Raw genomic sequence first — 18,177 nt, 5'->3', positions numbered from 1 at the left:
TACTCTAAATGATTAGAATTCCCAAAAATAATATTGTGTCTTTAATTTTCCCAAATAAATTACAACAATTCTAGCTGATAAAATATTGTATTCATTACGATAATGATATTATTTTAAATAAATTATTTCACTAACACAAAAAAGGCCTTTAACGTCACTCCAATAACGTCTGCCTAAAAAAAGCCCAACGTTAAAAATGCGCGGTGACATTTTTGTAAATAATGAGACATTTTTAACGTCTGCCCGCTCCACGTCAGACGTTACTTAACGTCTGTTCAAAAACGCCCCGACGTCACTCAAAAAAGGACGTCGGCCCCCAGCTCGACAGACGTCAAGGGACGTCGGACCAGCGTGCGCCAGACGTCACTTAACGTCGGCCCCCCCCACCCCCGACGTTACTTAACGTCGGGCATAACACCCCCGACGTTAAGTTTTGCTTTATCTCTGCGCGAAACGCAGAACCCTCGCGCTGTTCATCGTTTTCGCGAGAGTTCCCGCCGGCGACGCCATTTCCGACCCCCTCCAGGTGAGTTTCGAAAGGTTTTGGCCATCAAACTTGTTGGGGTTTAATTATGGGTTGATTTTACGCGTTTTGAACCGATTATTTTCCGTTTTCATCCCCATTTGCAGCGTTTTGAGATTCGTCCCACTTGCTCTTCGTTCCCATTTGGCCAGCAGTGTGCGGAGACCCTAGACTTCCTCTCAAAGTTCGTCTTTCAATTAGAGGAGGTTAGTTTTTCATTGTATGTATATATTTGTTCATTGTATGTATAAAATTACTTGTATTAATTTATAAATGTCATTATAGTTTTAGTCTTAGACTATTTTTTTGTTAATTTTTTTGGCCTATTTTTATATTTTATTTAAAATTTTATAATAATATTTGTAAAATTAGTAAATAAAATTATATTTATTATTAGATATATGCATTTTAAATAATTCTCATTGCATTTTATTTTTGAATATTATTATTAGATATTATAGTATACAGTGAGCGAAACTTAGTTCCCGTTTGAGATTTAATACAAATGATTAAATTTTTAATCGTTTGTATTAAATCTTGAATTGTCCGATTGGACAGTTTGAAAAAATTATTTTTCATAATTTGCTACAATGTGTACATTGAGGTTTACGCATAAATTTCATAAAATTTCGATTGAGGCTAATTTGTGTTGTTCTCTAGATGCATACTTGATTGTGATCATGATTAATCACTTTCATTTCGTGTACTTCAGAGACCAATGCGAAATGCTGTCGAAATTTTGTGAAATTTATGATGTTTGACTTATTTGTACATGTGTTAGCAAATTATGAAAAATAATTTTTTCGAATGGGTAGGGCCTCACCTTGTGAGAGTTAAAAGTTTGAGATTGATTGAGTTTTTTACGAACATATAGTATGGATCGAAGCTGGATGAATGAGCGTCACATAAGTGAAGAGTATGAAAAGGGGGTTTCTGAGTTTTTGCAATATGTTCAAGAACGCGCAATCTCAAGTAACGGGACATATTTTTGTCCTTGTGTTCGTTGTCTTAATCAAATACGTCATGACTTAGGAACAATGCGTGATCATCTATTCATCTTTGGTATAATGAGAAGTTATACACTTTGGACTTGGCATGGAGAAGTATTAGACAAGCCTACAACGTCACGAGGAACAGATTATGTAGATGACTGGATGAATGATCATTTAAAAGATATGGTACGTGATGTTGGGGAGGAGAATTTTGGAAAAGTTCATTTATATGATTCTCTTAAGTCCGATTCAGAGGAACAATTGTACCCAGGATGCACTAACTTTACGCGACTGTCAGCAACTTTGAAATTATTCAGTTTAAAAGCAAGGCATGGATGGACGGATACAAGTTTCACAGAATTGTTGGAGTTGTTAAAGGAGATGCTTCCAGAAAATAACACGTTACCTATCCGTAATTACGAAGCGAAGAAAGTTTTATGTCCAATGGGTTTGGAATATCAAAAGATACATGCATGCCCAAATGATTGTGTTTTATACAGAGACGAGTTTGCTTCACTGAAGGCGTGTCCAACATGTGGTTTATCGCGGTTTAAAAAGAAAATTGATGGAAATAGTGGCGATGAAGACAAAGATGGTCCACCTGCTAAGGTGATGTGGTACCTTCCTATAATTCCTAGATTCAAACGACTATTTTCCATTAAAGAAGATGCAAAAAACCTGAAATGGCACGTTGATGGAAGAAAGTGTGATAATCTTCTTCGACACCCAGCTGATTCTCCACAATGGAAGAAGATTGATGAAACATATCCAGAATTTGGTGCTGAGCCAAGAAACTTAAGACTTGGACTTGCTATAGATGGTATGAATCCTTATGGGAACTTAAGTAGCAAACATAGTTCGTGGCCAGTTTTGCTGATGATTTACAATTTATCTCCTTTGTTGTGCATGAAGAGGAAATATATGATGTTGTCTATGATGATATCGGGTCCTAGACAACCTGGAAATGACATTGATGTGTACCTAAAGCCGTTGATCGATGATTTGAAACTATTATGGGAAGAAGGTGTCGATGTGTATGATTCATATTCTGAAGAATTGTTTTGTTTGCGTGCAATGTTGTTTTGCACCATAAATGATTTTTCAGCATATGGAAACTTGAGCGGTTACAGTGTTAAAGGTCATTTTGCATGTCCCATTTGTGAAAAAAACACGAGTTATATTCAATTGAAGCACGGTCAGAAAACTGTGTATACAAGACATCGAAAGTTTCTTCCTCGAAATCATCCTTATCGTAGAATGAAAAAAGCATTTAATGGAAGTCCTGAGGATGAAGTTGTAGCGAGACCCCGCAATGGTGAAGAAATATACAACCAAGTGGAAAACATTGACATTGTGTTTGGGAAACATCCAAAGAAAAAGACCACGGAAAAAAGCATTTGGAAGAAACGATCAATCTTCTTTAATCTTCCATATTGGTGTAAACTTGATGTACGACATTGTATAGACGTGATGCACGTTGAAAAAAATGTATGTGATAGCGTCATCGGGACTTTACTAAATGTAAAAGGAAAGACTAAAGATGGAGTTAAAGCACGACAAGATTTGGCTGAAATGGGCATCCGTTCTAAGTTACATGCACAATCAATTGGAAGACGAACCTACCTGCCTCCAGCTTGTCACACTCTTTCTAGAAAAGAGAAGCAAATTTTTTGTGAGTGTTTAAGAAGTGTGAAGGTTCCCCAAGGTTACTCTTCAAATATTAGTAGCCTTGTTTCTATGCAAGATTTAAAGTTAGTCGGTTTAAAGTCTCACGATTGTCATGTGTTGATGCAACAACTTTTACCAGTAGCTTTTCGAGCCATCTTACCTACTTCTGTCAGAGGTATTCTAACACGTTTGTGTATGTTTTTCAATGCCATATGCAAGAAAGTTATTGACCCTCGAGTGTTAGACGATTTGGAAAATGAGGCCATTAGACTATTGTGTCAATTGGAAATGTATTTTCCACCTTCATTTTTCGATATCATGGTTCATTTGATAGTTCATCTTGTGAGGGAAATTCGATTATGTGGGCCAGTTTTCTTGAGATAGATGTACCCAGTGGAAAGATACATGAAGATCTTAAAGGGATATGTCAAGAATCAGTATCGACCAGAAGCTTCTATTATAGAGCGGTACATTGCAGAAGAAGCCATTGAATTCTGCTCAAGTTATATGCCAAGTTGTGAACCAATTGGAGTTCCTAAGACTAGACATGAAGGTAAATGTGAAGGTAAGGGTGTGCGTGGAGTGAAGATTCAAAGTGTTAGTAGAAAATTAGTTGATCAAGCCCATTTGTACATCTTAAACAACACTGTAGAGGTCATTCCTTACATAACGCAACACATTGATGAAACGAAATCAGCACATCCACGAATGAGTGAAAAATGGGCACTTAATGAACATAACAAAACATTCTTATCATGGTTTAAGAAAAAGGTTTACGCGACTCCAAATGTTTCTGAAACTCTATTGAGGCTAGCTCGTGGACCGAACAATGATGTCATTACATATGGCGGGTACTACATAAACAATCATTGTTTTTATTCAAAGATGGAAGATGACAAAAGTAGAGTTCAAAATAGTGGGGTTACACTTCAAGCTGAATCTGTACATTTTGCCAGTTCTAAGGACAAGAATCCAGTTACAGCATCCATGAGTTACTTTGGAATAATACACGAAATATGGGAAGTTGATTATGTGACTTTTAGAGTGCCAGTTTTCAAGTGTAAATGGGTTGATAGTAATTCGGGTGTTAGCACAGATGACTTTGGCTTTACTTTGGTGGATCTTAACAAGATGAGTGATACAAATGAACCATTTATTATGGCTAGTCAAGCAAGACAAATTTTTTATGTCATTGATCCAGCCAATCAGAAATTGTCAGTTGTATTGGAAGGAAGAAACATGCACGTAAATGATGATGAAGATTGTCTAGACATACTTGAGACAACGTCTTTCTCATCAAGAACCATTCAAGACAAAGTTGATGATGTAACTGATGACATCCATGCTATTCGAAGTGATCACAATGAAGGCATATGGGAGAACACAATTTCTTGATAGGTGTTTATTTAATAATATTGTCACATTTACTTTTTTTTATTTTTCTTCCTGTTTTAATATAATAGAGGTTAATTGAGTATATTTTCATTGTTAACATTTCCTAATGATATGTTTCAGGTATGACAAGCTCCGGATCAGACCAGGAGGGACCTGGTAGATCTGTGACTCGGTTGCCGGATGTCACAAACCGACGAGAGAGGATGCCGGTCCACATTGATCCTCGATCGGGTGAACCCAGTGGCCCTTGGGAAAAAAAGTACCGTAGCTACATAGGAATGTTGGCCAAAACGAAAGTTTCTATTGCAATTGCATGTTGGGATGACGTCGCGGAGGTCGAGAAGAACCTTCTATGGCAGGATCTTGTGGTATGTTTACTTAAACCAACTATAGTATTTTTTTATGTTACTGTTAACATAACATATTTTATGTTTTAAACAGCACAAATTTGAGATTACTCCGAACACTGAGCGAATTAGAAAGAAAGTCTTATCTCACATAGCCACCAGATGGAGGGACTTCAAGGCAAGGCTCACACGTTTATATGTGTTTGGAGATAGACAACATGACACTCCTTGTGAGAAGTACAAAATCTCGGAGGAGGAGTGGATGCAATTTTGTGCATGTAGAGAGTCTGGAGACTGGCAGGTTTGTTTGTTAAATTTGTTTATAGTGACACTAGTCATACATTTCTGTATTCAAACTATTAAATAATGTTATGTGTGGCAGGAAAAAAGGACAGCAGCCCAACAAAGACAAAGGCTTAATGATACACCACATGTACTCTCTCGAGGTGGTTATGCATTATTGGAGAAAAAATTGAAAAAGTCGCGTGCACAGACTCTGGGACTTGAGTCCCCTGACCTAGTGGATGCAATTCCTAGGTACGAGATGTGGAAGGCTGCTCGGACTAAGTCCGATGGGCAAATGACATCACAATCAGCTCAAATCATATCTCAAAAAATAGTAAGTACAAATCTTATTTGACTATCATAGTTCATATGTTTCTCCTTTTGATTAAACTTTCTTTTGTGGTGTAGGATGAATTAATTGAGCAAGAGACTCAGGGTTCGTTTGTTGGCCATGGTCGGGACGATATACTCACAACGGCAATTGGAAGGCCAGAGCACCCAGGACGTGTGCGTGGTGTTGGAGGTGTCATTGGTCTTCGAGATTACTTTGGTCCTCCACAAAGAAGTAATGAATCGTTGAGTCAAGAGGCCTTGAGGAAGATGGAGCAACAAATGGAGGAAAGATTCAACCAACGCATGGGAATTATGGAGCAACGTTTTATGGAACAACTTCAACAGCAACAACAAATACAAAGAACACTTGAAGAAAAGCTTCAGTCCATGCAGCAACAGAACATGGAATTACCCACTCAAGCTCCAACAGGACAACGTGTGAGTACAAAAGGCTCATGCTCTGGTGTAGATCATACTGACTACACAAGTCAGTATGAGTTATTGGTTGATGAAGACCCCTCGCGCGTAGTGGCCATAGGACGACAACTTCAGGGTGGGGAGACTATCCATGGTGTTCCTCTATTGCCCCATCATGTGCGTGTGATGATTGATGAAGTTCGAGATCCCCATGCCCAAGTGCCTGTGCCAACTTCAGAAATCCAATTTGTTGGGGAAGCTTTAGGCACATTTATTGCTTGGCCTAAAGCATTGATCATGCCATACTTTAGCCCACCAAAGGTATTATGACATCATGTTTTTAGTAGTTCAATCTTACAATTTATAAAACTTTTAACGTCAAACCTTTCTAAATCTTTATTTCAGTCCACTCGTCCTGAAAAACAGCCGGTCCGACGTCCACGTGTTATACGTGAAGATGATGAAATGGCGGAAGCAGAAGATGATCCTCTAGGAAAGCTGCTTCTGAAATTACACAAGTTGAAAAGAGGACCGGTAGAGCTAGAGTGGGAGTTAAGAGTATTTGGCCTCCATTGTCATGTCCCATTGTACATAAACCTGAATGATGCACTAGAGATCATTACAGGAGACAAGATGTTAAATATTTCAGTCATACAACTATGGTGCATGTAAGATTTTTTTTATTGTATTTCATATTTAAAGCAAGGAATTGGTACCTTTTAATATTATACCTAACTGTCTTCTTGTAGGTACATGGACAAAGTCATTGTGGACCAAGGTCGATCTTCCGTCTATGGATTCATTGAACCTCAAACAATTCAACCTTCGGGAAACTCACCTGACCAAATCAAACTTTATTTGCAAACATGGATGGTTGAGTCAAATAGAGAGATCTACTTTGCGCCATACATTGATTCGTAAGTGTTTTTGCTAATAATATTTTGTGAAGTATTATTAATTATTTTGGCTAAGTACTTGTGATTGATGGTAGGTATCATTGGCAACTTTGTCTCATCATTCCAAGACAATGCCTAGTTGTATGGTTTTGTTCATGCCATAGGAAGATTCCACCAGCTTTTAAAAACATGTTACAAGAGTAAGTATTATTTTTTTTTCAATCCTAACCTATGTATCTACTTAGTTATAAAAACTTATATATGTTTTATGTTTCCAAAATTTCATTAGAATTGTGGGTAAACCTAGAGGCCAACAACTTAAAGTCATATATCCAAAGGTTAGAACTCATTCATTTTAAAGTTATTAATTTCTGTATGTCAACTTATGACTTTGATGTGTTTATTTTATTTGTAATGTTCAGTGTAACAAGCAAGAAGATTCATGGGAATGTGGATATTATGTCATGTCTTGGATAAGAACAATCATTCGAGCTGCAGTTAAAGATGAATGGATAGAGGTAATTATATATATCTTTCACATATTATAAATCATATCAAACTTTAAAGAATGATATTCATACATAATGAAATTGTATTACTTTTTCAGCGATTCAAGAATCCATCACCTCTACCAGATGACATTATCCACACACTAAGACAAGAATGGGCAGCATATCTATTGGAGAGATGGAGTTGATACCACATGAATTAGAACTCGTTTTAAAAACTTTATTGTACAAGAATTTCATGTTGAAACTTTTAGTTTGTTGTTATTTATATTAGTTTAGAATATATGTTGAAACTTTAGTTCTATTATATATAACTGTAACTCTAAAATTGTGCTGAAAGTTTTATGAAATTGTTCTGGGAATTTTCTGATTTTCAGGTGTGTGGATATTGTAAAAACAGTCAATTTTTTTTAAAAAAATGGTGCAGTTTGACGTCTGGTGTGCCCTGACAGACGTAATTTAACGTCGGACTGTACCAGGGCCGACGTAATTTAACGTCTGACTGTTGCAGGGCCGACGTTATTTAACGTCTGACAGTCTCTGACAGACGTTAAATTGCTCAGTTTTTTCCCTCTTTCTGGTGCAAAAATTGACGTCTGCTATTACTGGCCCCGACGTTGGATAACGTCGGACTCCCAAAAGGACCGACGTCAAGTGACGTCTGCTATTTTGCCGACGTTATTTTGACGTCACCCGATACGACGTCGGTGTTTGGGCAGACGTCAAAGGTTGAAAATGTCGGACGTTAAAAGGCTTTTTTGTGTTAGTGTTTTAACAAGTAATATATTTATTGTGTTATTTTACATTAATATTTTGACACCGAAAAGAGATTTGTATATGTCAATTTAGTTTAGTCCACAAAGTTGACTCTGGCTTTCATGGGCTGAAGCCGAAAAAGTTTATATTGTCAAAATTTTATTGAAAAAATTCACAACATCAAAATGTCCACAAAATGTTATGCGAGTCTGTGCCGTCCATGAACCTTTGTTTAAACATAAAAAAATGTATATATTATTAAAAAAAATATTATTGGACATATAAGTAACAATGAGTATGAAAGTCAAAACTTCAACTTAGATGACGTGGCTCAAACTTTGATTTAGGTTGACTAGTCAAACTTTGATTTAGGTTGATTTATCGACCTTCCACTTGGGACGAATTGTCTTGATGTTTTGTTTTGACCGATTCATCTAAATCATCGGCACTCGGCTTGACTATGACCCAAACTGAGTTGGCTCACCCTTCAGTCAAGGATAGTCCGTCTTGACTTGATTTACCTATCTCAACCTTTGGTCATGGTTCCGGTCTCAACCTTTGGCACAAACCTGTTTGCCTTGACCTTCTATCTAGGTAAGCTCATCTTGACATTTGGTTCAAGTTGGTCTGGCTCGACCTTTAACTTAGACTGACTTATTTCAAGCAAGTGTATCTTATTAGAATAAACGAACATACAAGGTTAAAATTGAATGGTAGTTCAAAAAAGAGTGAAAATTCATTGATAAGTATTCATGATCTGAAATGCTTCTATCGAGGAGAAAGTATACAATATTGAAAAGACATTCTTAAAATTATTAAAAATTCAAGTTTAAACCCGAATGACACATTAAGTAAAAATAAAAAATTTGAACAACATAAAAAAACTTACAAATTTATTATCATAAGATATTTTGGATAGGAGGAGATATTATTATAAGATAAAATTGTCAAAATAATTATTAAAAAATTATTTTCCTTTTAAATATATTGGTTTCACTCTCTAATATCCACACCGAAGAGAACGTTTGAAGAAGACGACAAAATGTTCGGGGTAATCCAACTTCATATGACAGCAACATAACAAAGAGACGGTGATAAACGTTGGGAAAGTTGTGTCGACGCCATTGAAAAAAGTATGAAGCTTCAACTTATCTTTATTCTCCCATCCAATTACCAAATCCAGTTCATCAAGTAACGTACTTTGGAATCTAATTCTCCCGCGCTTTTCTTCCCCATACTTTTTAATCACAACACCTCCTTTCATGTCACAAAATTATAAATAGTAATTAAACATTAAAAGTGACATTTTCAACTTTAACTTATATTACCCGTCAATGTTGTTTTAAAAACATTTTATTTTTAATTTTCAATTTTCATATATTTTTGAAAAGAGTATTTTTATTCCAGAAAAGAACTATTCTTCCTTCTCCATCATATCAGAACTAAGCATCTCCCTTCCCACGATATTCACCTTACCATACACGCCACTTACCAAACCTTATATTATTTTCTTTATTCTATACATGGTAGGTTTTACAGAGGAAGTTTCACTGGAAAGATACGATATCAACAAGACCTGAGCTCAATCACATAAATTATTGACATCATTCTCAAATCAAAACCTTAAGGTAATAGATCGATGGGTCTTTATCCTTATATAATACTTTACTATCTTATTTTTAGCTAACGTGCAACTTAGACTCACACTTAAATTTTTAAATTCTTAACGCATGTTATTAGCTTCAAATGTGCCTTATAAATACCCTCTGTTATCGCCTACCCCAATCACCATACTGTACTTGCCACTGCAATTTTCCAGGTAAACTCAATTCTCACTTTCACTTTATCTTCTTTCTTCTCTCTATGTTTTTAGCTTCAACTGCGCCTCATCTTATTTTTTGATCAAATTCTAAATAAAGTAAAGGCCCCACATGTATAAGTAAATTTGCCCCTACTTGTATGGATATATTAGTTGTGTTATTCTCCTATTTAAATTAAAGTTTGACTCTAATAATATATATGTGATACAGAATTTCATTAAATTATGACACTTAAACTTTCAAACATAATTAGAAAAGAAGATAATGAAACGTATGTGACTTTGTGCTGGAAAACTAATGTGTCTGGTTTTACATTATTATTATTATATATGCTGAAGCTTAGAGGGCTTGGAAAGAAGGAAGCAACAGCATGAATCCCGATGTGGCTGCTGCTTCAGATGTACCCGACATTAAGATTATAATACCAGGAGATGATGAAAGCCATGCCTCACCACCAAATTTAATGGATGAAATTAGGAACTCCAAAGAACGTGGGGGTAAGTTATGCATACTTGAAACTATTGTATTCACATGGAACATGAATCATGACACATAAACTCAATTTACACGTAAGGAAACGCAAGGAATTTACACCACTCATAATTCAAAATCTTAAAATAATGAGTTTATAGATATTCATCTATTTATAATGTTTAACTTTCTATTTTTACTAAGACTTAGACTCACACTTGAATTTTTACACCGCGACCAAAATTATGTTTGAAAATATTGCAGATATGTACATGCATGCATTCCTGGATGAGTGGGATAAAATGTTACCCATTGTTAAAGAAGATCCAAATAGTGTGCGCATCCCATTGACTGGATTAGGCGACACAGCTCTTCATGTAGCAGCAGGTGCGGGGAACACTACTTTTGTTGAAGAGTTGATTAAGCTTATGAGCCCAGAAGATGTGCTGAGACCAAACTCATATGGGATGCTTCCGGTTCACTTGGCTGCTTTATCTTCCCATCACAGAATAGTTCAACTTCTATGCTCCCACCATCTGCTCGACAAAATGACTTACAAGGATATTGAAAAACTGTTTTTTATGACCATCAACAACAACATGTTTGGTAAGTGCATCTATAACTAATTAAACACCCTTGTTTATCCTTTTTAAAGCTAGTGGTAGAGTATTTGTCATGTTTTACTAATTAACCAACTCAACCAATTCAACTGATATGATCAAATATCTTCTGTTAAATTCATTATAAACTCAATTACAAATTTAAATGATCTGTTCAAATTATTTTGATCCAAACCCAGATCAGATTCAATATATAATTTTCAATTTGGTAAAAGTTTTTCTTTACTTTATTTGAAAAATTGAGAGTAGACTGAGAAAATTAAAAAGGATACCCCATTTTGCTTTCTACATATGCAGTTCATCATGGCTATTTAATTTGTGCATTTCACAGATGTGGCCATTAAATTATTTGAAAAACGTCCAGTTGAATTGACCTTTGCAAGAGATGAACAACGGCTAACATCATTACATATACTGGCGCGAAAGCCTTATGAAGTTCTAAGTAAGCTTAATTATCTTGGTTCTTAGTTTAGAAATTTATGCATCTATATATTTTTAAATAACAATTACTTAATTCTTAATCGTCAATATTTAGTCTTATAATAATGTTAATATATTAGATATTTATTAAGTTTATCAGTCTCGTGATACAAACGTATAGCAACTGACAAGCAAATATTTACACTAGGAGTATAGAACTTTCTATATAGAAAAAAAAAGTGCTTAATGTAAAATCAACTTTTAATTTGACTTGTTTTTTTTATTTGTTTTTCCTATTAATCATTTCTCGGACCAATCTAGAGAGAAAATTACAGGACGACATTGAAACAAGACGATCAACCGTAACGGGTATGGACTTGCTGAGGAGGATATGGACCGAAGTTAGAAAACTGAAAATCAAAGAGATTTTGGATTTGACTACTAAACCATCCGCAGTGTTGTTTGATGCAATAGAATCAGGAAACCATGACATAGTAATAGAGTATTTTATGGAGAGTGTTGCAATACTCACGAACATAAAGGACTCTAATGGACGAAACCTAGTGCACTTGTTGTTTTTATATCGGCGTTTGGAAGTCTTTCATCCGTTAGTAAATGATAAAAAACAACATTTACTACGAGCAGTGGATAATGAAGGTAACAACGTCCTACACTTGGCTGCACTTTTGCCCCTTGAATTCAAATCATTCTCAGGTTTAAGTGCAAAAATTCAAATGCAAAGAGAGCTCGGTTGGTTCGAGGTCAGTTCATTCATTTCCTTTTTCTTATTCAATCGTTCTTTATTAATTAGTATTGTAAGACATGGGATCAAGAAATCTTGACACGTACTTGTGGTTGATAAATAGGGGGCAGAGAGGAGTGTTCCTGATGAATTAAGGAGTATGAGAAACAAGAAGGGAAAGACACCAATTGATGTATTTTATGACGAACACAAACAATTATCCAAAGATATCAAAGAATCTGCCAAAGGAATAGCAGATTCCGGGATGGTTGTGGCAACACTTGTTGCTACTGTAGCATTTGCAGCTGCTCTCACGGTTCCGGGTAATAAGAACAGTGCCTGGTTCATTGTCTTCATCGTCACAAATGCAATCGCATTGTTTACTTCTTCTGCATCCATACTCTCTTTCTTGTCAAATTTCACTTCTTCAAGATTCGCAGACACTGAATTTGTCATGTCACTACATCCCAGCTTGACTTTTGGACCTGAGTTACTAATCATATCTGTTGCTGCTATGGTTGTGGCTTTCATTGCAGCATCCTTTCTGATATTTGATTGCACAACAAAATGGGTTTCTTATGTAGTAACTCCAATGGGGGTTTTCCCATTGCTTGTGTTTATTCTCTTTCAATCTAAGTTCTTCGACGACTCCTATTGGGCTAAATACTATCGTCCCAAACTTCGGTAACTTAAATGCTCACACACCTAAGTTAGCGTTAGTATTATTAAATTTTAGCATCATTAAGTGTGTTATCCTATATTTTTCCGTGTCTTTGCATTCTCCACCTCATTGTATAATTTATTTGTGAAATAATAAAGTTTGTGTTTGAATTTGTGATTACTGAACATATATATCATACCACAAAGCTTTGTCTATCCCAAACTTTCAACTTCGATTTGTAAGCAAAACCATTGTTGCATTAACTTCAATGCTGGTAACATGGAGAAAACAAATAATGAGGATTAAGTAAAGTAGTGGAACAAATATCGTTCCAACACTTGCTTCAAAACACATATTTTTTCACACTAGAAGGCTATCATTGTAACAGACTTAATTTTATAATTCTCATTTATAATTCAGAATAAGAGTAAAATTGTATTTTTCTTATTGATGGAAAAAAACATTAAAGATTAACTAAGCCTATCTTGAAGCAACAAAGTTTGGAGAGGAGGCAAATTATATTCATTATAATTATGAAATACTATTGTGATTCAAACATAGGAGACAACAAATTAGAAAAGCAAACCCAAGCAAAAAAAAGTGGCAAGTGAACATCTTAATTAGGAACTCAATATCAGATTGGTAAAGACTTTGTGAACGAACGAACCTTGGGCATTGAGTTCTCGCAACAACTTAACTGTTTCATCATTAAAAGCTCTTAAAATATCTTATTAATCACTGGAGTAACCCATTTATAAAAACCAATTTATAAACCAACACTAAAAAAAATCCTCAATTAGAATACAATTTTAAGAACAATATTTAGTAACTATATCAATTTACAAAAGTAAAAATGACTAGTTACTAAAATAATCACTATTATAAATAAAAAATTATAATTGGGCACTAATTAATTAGAGACTAAGTTAGAAACTAATTCATTTGGTAGTCAAAATCTAGTTAATTTTTAGTGATCAATTTCCTTTAGTAGCTAGAACCTTGGAAGCTAATTTTAGAGACTAATTTATTGATCAATTATAATTATAATTTTTTATTCATAATAGTAACTATTTAAGTAACCAATAATTATTATTTTTTAAAATTGGTATCTCTATAATTACTAACAATTATTGGTCACTAAAATTGATTACTATTTAAAAGTTTTCTTGTAATGTAAAATTTATTAGTAATTAAAATAATATCTAATTTAGTCTTTAAATTAGTCACTTTAGTGAATTTGTCCATAAATTAGTCATAAACAATAGTTACCAACGTTTTAGCTAAAAAAAAATAGTTTCTAAATTTGCCTTATTAGTAATCAATCTTAATACAAAATTAAAGACAAATTTTTTTGGTAACTAAAACCTTAATAGTTAATGTTAGTGACCAATTTAAAAATGAATTTACTATGGTCACCAATTTAGGCACCAATTTAAAAATTATTTTATTTATCAATAATTTTTAATTTATAAATTGATCCCTATAACCCTATAGTGACTAATTATTTTTTGTCACTAACATTGGTCATTATTTTTCCTAACCTTTTATGTTATATGTGCCAAGTTATACGTTACTCGTCTCCTCTTCCTTCTACTTGCTTGTATTTTAGCACTCCCTTAGTATTGAATATGGTAATGCTGGTTTGGTATTCTGTTTCATAGAAAAAGAATAAAAGGTTCCCATGGTGAGACCTTCATTCAATAAAACATGTAAAAAAAGAGAGGCAGAGAGAACTGAAGTGTAAAACATATACTTTTTGCAGAATCAGTCACCGAAACATACAAAAGAAGTTCCTATATAAATAGGAAGAAAACATAAAACAAACAAAAGTGATCAATTTATCACAATATAAAAAAATTCTTAAATAATAATTAATTTTAGTAATAAAAAATTATTAATCACTTTAACGATCAATTGATTGATTATTAAAATAATTAATTTTATAAATAAAAAATTATAATTAATTACTAAATTAATCGTTCACTAATTTAAAAATTAATTTTTGTAATAATAAGTAATGTATACCGACCGATTCCTCTTGGTAACCAAGATAATTAATTTTTAGAAACCAATTTAAATCAATAATAATTTTTCTTAGATGCTTTACTCTTGGTTATGTTATCTTCCAACAACTTCGGAATGTGAAGATAGATCAATTTAAGAATTTGGAGAGAATGTCTCTGGAACATATTAGTACCCACTCTTTCTTCTTTACTCTTGGAATCCAGCTATACTCGGGTTTTACTTTTGGAATTTAGCAGTGCTTGAGTTTTGCTTTTGGGACAGATTCTCTGACAACAAGTTTCAGCAACAGAAAAGAAATACTACTAGAACTGCAACAATATAATAGAATTAGAAGAGGTTTCATTCTCCATCAACACACATCTATCTTCTTACAAGGATCACCATTCGCCACAGGTAAACTTCAATCACTTTCACTTCATCTTCTTTATTTTATTTTATGTAAATAAAATAGATACCAGATTCTTAGGAACCATAAATCTATTGTCAGTTTCAGGTTTTCATTTTGGTGAGAAAATGACGAATCCTGATGTGGAAGTTTCAGATGAATCCTACATTCAGATTATTACAGTATCACGAGATTATCTGAGCCATAACCAAACTCTTCCCTCTGTTGCTACCTCACAAGCTGTCTCACAAGGTTTTAATACAATAATATGGCTTGATAGATTTTAGTTGTAAAAGTAGTGACTAAAATGAAGTTTGAAAGGATTGCAGATTATGTGGACGTACTGTTCCGGCTTGCAGTCGTAGGTGAGTGGCATGAAATGAAACCCATTGTTGAAAATGATCCTGCTAGTGTTCGCGTTCCACTGAATGCAGATGGTGACACAGTTCTTCATCTAGCAATAATTTCAGAGAACTTTAAAATGGTGGAAGAGTTGGTTAATGTTATGGCGATAGAAGACATGCTAAAACCAAACTCGCGGGGGTTGCTTCCCGTTCACCTTGCTGCTATACCTTTCCGTTACACAAGAATGAAACATCTATACTCGCAACATCTTCTTGACAGAATGGCTTACCAGGACATTAAAATTCTCTTTTTTCTTGCCATTGGAAACAACTTGTTTGGTAAGAGCATGTTTGTCAGCTCATAACTCGCTATTTCTCACAATTTTTAGAACTCTAACCCTGGTTCCACTTCATTGCAAAATTAGATACAAGACTCAAAAATACTATTTCATTTGACATCAGAGTAATAACATTTATCAAAATAAATGAGCATGATGTTAATAACCCATGAAATGCATCGTCTTTACCCTCATTTTGTAATTACTATTTCAAGCAACTTTCTTTTACCTTGCCTTCCTAGTCCATCATTGCTATTTAATTTGTGCATTTCACAGACTTGGCCATGAAATTATTTAAAATGTATACACGTCAATTGACCATGGCAAGAGATGGAAACCAGCAAACAGCATTGCATTGGCTGGCGCGAAAGCCTTCAGAAATTCTACGTATGTTTCATTTCCATTTATGCATCTATATTTGTATATAAAGAAAATAAGAATTACTTGTTAATTGTCTTGCCAATATTCAGTGTTATAATAGTAATAGATTAATAGAGGAAAGGAACAAGAAGGAAAAAGAGGATACAGCCAGGCGAATGAGAGAAAGAAGAAACAAAGAGAAGAGAGCATGAAGTATAAGATAATCATATTTTAATCCAACACTTTAATGATCCTTTAATTATTTAGTTTGATTTTTTAAAAAATGTAATATGATGATTTAAAAATATTAGACTAATAAATTAAAAGTAAATCAAAAAAGTAAATCAAAATATCATTGTGAAAAGATATATAAAAAGGAAAAGAATAAAACAACGTTAGATGCATAAATTAAGTTATTCTAGCAACTGAGCAAATTTAGGAGTAATATATATAAAACTTTTTAGAGGGAATTAAAACAAAAAAATATGTGCTTAATATAAGATCAACTTTTTTTTTCTCTTCTCGTGTTATAATTATGATTTCTTTGACCAATCTAGAGAGGGAATTACTAGACCACAATGATAACAGTGGACTATCAAAAGTAACGGGCATGCAATTGCTGAGAGAGATATGGACGGAAGTTGAACATTTGGAATTACGAAAAATAATGTCGTTGACTAATTATCCCATACCAATATTGATTGATGCACTAGAATCAGGAAATGATGATCAAGTAATTCACCTATTTAGAAAAAAATAAAATTTATATTCAGAAGTCACAATTATCACAATGCAAGACATAACAAAACTTATACCACTCTAATTAAATAAGCAACAAGGTATAAATTTAAAACTTAAAAAAAAAAAATTACCATAGGTAGCAGAAAACACAAAATCCATAAATTTCATAATTAAGGGTTATAATAATTTAGGAAAAAGTATAATTAGGATTCATACCAATTTCATAAAAGAATCCCTAAAATCATAATTAAGTTTATACTAATTTGAGATAAACTTAATTTGGAGAAACATCCTAAAAAGATTCATAAATTCAAGGTATATAAATCATAATAAGATACTAAACTTGATGTGTGAGAGATCATACGAGAATTACTTCATCTCAATCTATATGTTCCTTAATCTCTCTTTTTCAATCTATCTCTTTATATTTATTTCTCCTCACACACTTTCATGGTAATTTACACGGTGAAAAAATCCTATAGCCAAAAAAAATTCTAATCTCTTTTATAAATCAATGTCTCCATTAAATTTTTTATTTTGTCTTTTATTATAATTTTCATAATATAAATTTAATATAAATAATATATAAATATAATTAAAAAAAATATAAATATATATATATATATAAAATAAATTCCAAAAAAAAATGGGGGAGCCATGGCTCCCCTGTGTCAATACATAAGTCCGCCACTGAATACAAGTGATGGGACGCATATGTACATATGTCCTTGGAGAACTAATCTAATCCACAAACTTTCACATGGTCCAAAGAACAACTCCTCTAAGTTCAGCTTCTCTAACTAGGTAAAACTTTTGCTTCTTGCTTTTTTCGTATGCCTCTTAAGAGTGTGATATATCGATAATCTATAATGAAGAACACTTCCATTAACATAAATCATCGCATTCTTGTAGTTAAAGTTCTTCTTGAATTATTAAGAAAATTATTGGAATTATGTATGAAAATAAATTTGTTAGTAAATTTGAATTACCGATGAAATATACCGACAAATTTTAATATTCCAATTATTTTCGTTTGTAAAATTCATTGATAAATTTGTTGGTAATACAAATTTCAATTTCATTTCATGTCACCTAAAGTCCAATGCGAAATGCTATCAAAATTTTGTAA

The 18,177-nt window shown here is 33.6% G+C and overlaps 4 protein-coding genes across 8 annotated transcripts; all 4 read left to right on the top strand.

Annotated features, from left to right (window-relative positions):
• The first annotated feature begins 1,398 nt into the window (after positions 1–1,398).
• Positions 1,399–7,607, top strand: LOC146884473 (uncharacterized). 3 transcript variants are annotated; one of them, XM_085665740.1, is made up of 10 exons: positions 4,634–4,946; positions 5,020–5,226; positions 5,308–5,544; positions 5,619–6,281; positions 6,366–6,628; positions 6,710–6,877; positions 6,952–7,056; positions 7,146–7,194; positions 7,279–7,374; positions 7,464–7,607. In XM_085665740.1, the coding sequence occupies exons 1-10, from the start codon at positions 4,701–4,703 to the stop codon at positions 7,551–7,553; spliced, it is 2,124 nt and encodes a 707-aa protein (XP_085521866.1). In that variant the 5' UTR covers positions 4,634–4,700; the 3' UTR covers positions 7,554–7,607. The 3 variants fall into 3 exon arrangements, with proteins under 3 accessions (XP_085521865.1, XP_085521867.1, XP_085521866.1); XM_085665739.1 differs by lacking the exons at positions 4,634–4,946; positions 5,020–5,226; positions 5,308–5,544; ... (3 more) ...; positions 7,279–7,374; positions 7,464–7,607 and adding an exon at positions 1,399–2,850 and having other exon boundaries at positions 5,706–6,281; positions 6,366–6,632; XM_085665741.1 differs by lacking the exons at positions 4,634–4,946; positions 5,020–5,226; positions 5,308–5,544; ... (3 more) ...; positions 7,279–7,374; positions 7,464–7,607 and adding an exon at positions 1,399–2,908 and having other exon boundaries at positions 6,013–6,281; positions 6,366–6,632.
• On the top strand, positions 3,101–4,578 carry LOC146884474 (uncharacterized). The gene has a single exon (XM_085665738.1). The coding sequence runs from the start codon at positions 3,568–3,570 to the stop codon at positions 4,576–4,578; it is 1,011 nt and encodes a 336-aa protein (XP_085521864.1). The 5' UTR covers positions 3,101–3,567.
• A 2,205-nt stretch (positions 7,608–9,812) lies between the features above and the next one.
• LOC114194062 (uncharacterized) lies at positions 9,813–13,032 on the top strand. 2 transcript variants are annotated; one of them, XM_028084105.2, is made up of 6 exons: positions 9,813–9,940; positions 10,280–10,438; positions 10,677–11,018; positions 11,364–11,474; positions 11,774–12,213; positions 12,319–13,032. In XM_028084105.2, exons 2-6 carry the CDS (start codon positions 10,312–10,314, stop codon positions 12,880–12,882), a joined length of 1,584 nt encoding a protein of 527 aa, XP_027939906.2. In that variant the 5' UTR covers positions 9,813–9,940; positions 10,280–10,311; the 3' UTR covers positions 12,883–13,032. The 2 variants fall into 2 exon arrangements, with proteins under 2 accessions (XP_027939906.2, XP_085521631.1); XM_085665505.1 differs by having other exon boundaries at positions 9,858–9,940; positions 10,285–10,438.
• Positions 13,033–15,189: 2,157 nt separating this feature from the next.
• Positions 15,190–17,547, top strand: LOC114194082 (uncharacterized). Of its 2 annotated transcripts, XM_028084132.2 has the most exons (5): positions 15,190–15,273; positions 15,368–15,517; positions 15,595–15,948; positions 16,224–16,334; positions 16,865–17,547. In XM_028084132.2, exons 2-5 carry the CDS (start codon positions 15,394–15,396, stop codon positions 17,065–17,067), a joined length of 792 nt encoding a protein of 263 aa, XP_027939933.2. In that variant the 5' UTR covers positions 15,190–15,273; positions 15,368–15,393; the 3' UTR covers positions 17,068–17,547. The 2 variants fall into 2 exon arrangements, with proteins under 2 accessions (XP_027939933.2, XP_085521872.1); XM_085665746.1 differs by lacking the exons at positions 16,224–16,334; positions 16,865–17,547 and having other exon boundaries at positions 15,595–16,122.
• Positions 17,548–18,177: the final 630 nt, after the last annotated feature.

Source organism: Vigna unguiculata, chromosome 8 (genome assembly GCF_037176805.1).
Source record: "Vigna unguiculata cultivar grain cowpea cultivar isolate G323 ecotype 2 chromosome 8, ASM3717680v1, whole genome shotgun sequence".
NCBI classification, from domain to species: Eukaryota; Viridiplantae; Streptophyta; class Magnoliopsida; order Fabales; family Fabaceae; genus Vigna; species Vigna unguiculata.
Note: the sequence above shows the minus strand (reverse complement) of the source record. Positions and strands in the feature narration are given on the sequence as shown.

What these genes read in the sequence shown, in the direction of transcription:
- LOC146884473 (XM_085665739.1), top strand. Translation starts at nt 1,399, where the DNA reads ATGGATCGAAGCTGGATGAATGAGCGTCACATAAGTGAAGAGTATGAA. An exon ending in GTGAAGAAATATACAACCAA is followed by an intron (nt 2,851 to 5,705) that starts GTGGAAAACATT and finishes GGAAGGCCAGAG; the next exon opens with CACCCAGGACGTGTGCGTGG. An exon ending in CATACTTTAGCCCACCAAAG is followed by an intron (nt 6,282 to 6,365) that starts GTATTATGACAT and finishes TCTTTATTTCAG; the next exon opens with TCCACTCGTCCTGAAAAACA.
- LOC146884474 (XM_085665738.1), top strand. Translation starts at nt 3,568, where the DNA reads ATGTACCCAGTGGAAAGATACATGAAGATCTTAAAGGGATATGTCAAG.
- LOC114194062 (XM_028084105.2), top strand. Translation starts at nt 10,312, where the DNA reads ATGAATCCCGATGTGGCTGCTGCTTCAGATGTACCCGACATTAAGATT. An exon ending in CATCAACAACAACATGTTTG is followed by an intron (nt 11,019 to 11,363) that starts GTAAGTGCATCT and finishes TGCATTTCACAG; the next exon opens with ATGTGGCCATTAAATTATTT. An exon ending in AAAGCCTTATGAAGTTCTAA is followed by an intron (nt 11,475 to 11,773) that starts GTAAGCTTAATT and finishes GGACCAATCTAG; the next exon opens with AGAGAAAATTACAGGACGAC.
- LOC114194082 (XM_028084132.2), top strand. Translation starts at nt 15,394, where the DNA reads ATGACGAATCCTGATGTGGAAGTTTCAGATGAATCCTACATTCAGATT. An exon ending in CATTGGAAACAACTTGTTTG is followed by an intron (nt 15,949 to 16,223) that starts GTAAGAGCATGT and finishes TGCATTTCACAG; the next exon opens with ACTTGGCCATGAAATTATTT. An exon ending in AAAGCCTTCAGAAATTCTAC is followed by an intron (nt 16,335 to 16,864) that starts GTATGTTTCATT and finishes TGACCAATCTAG; the next exon opens with AGAGGGAATTACTAGACCAC.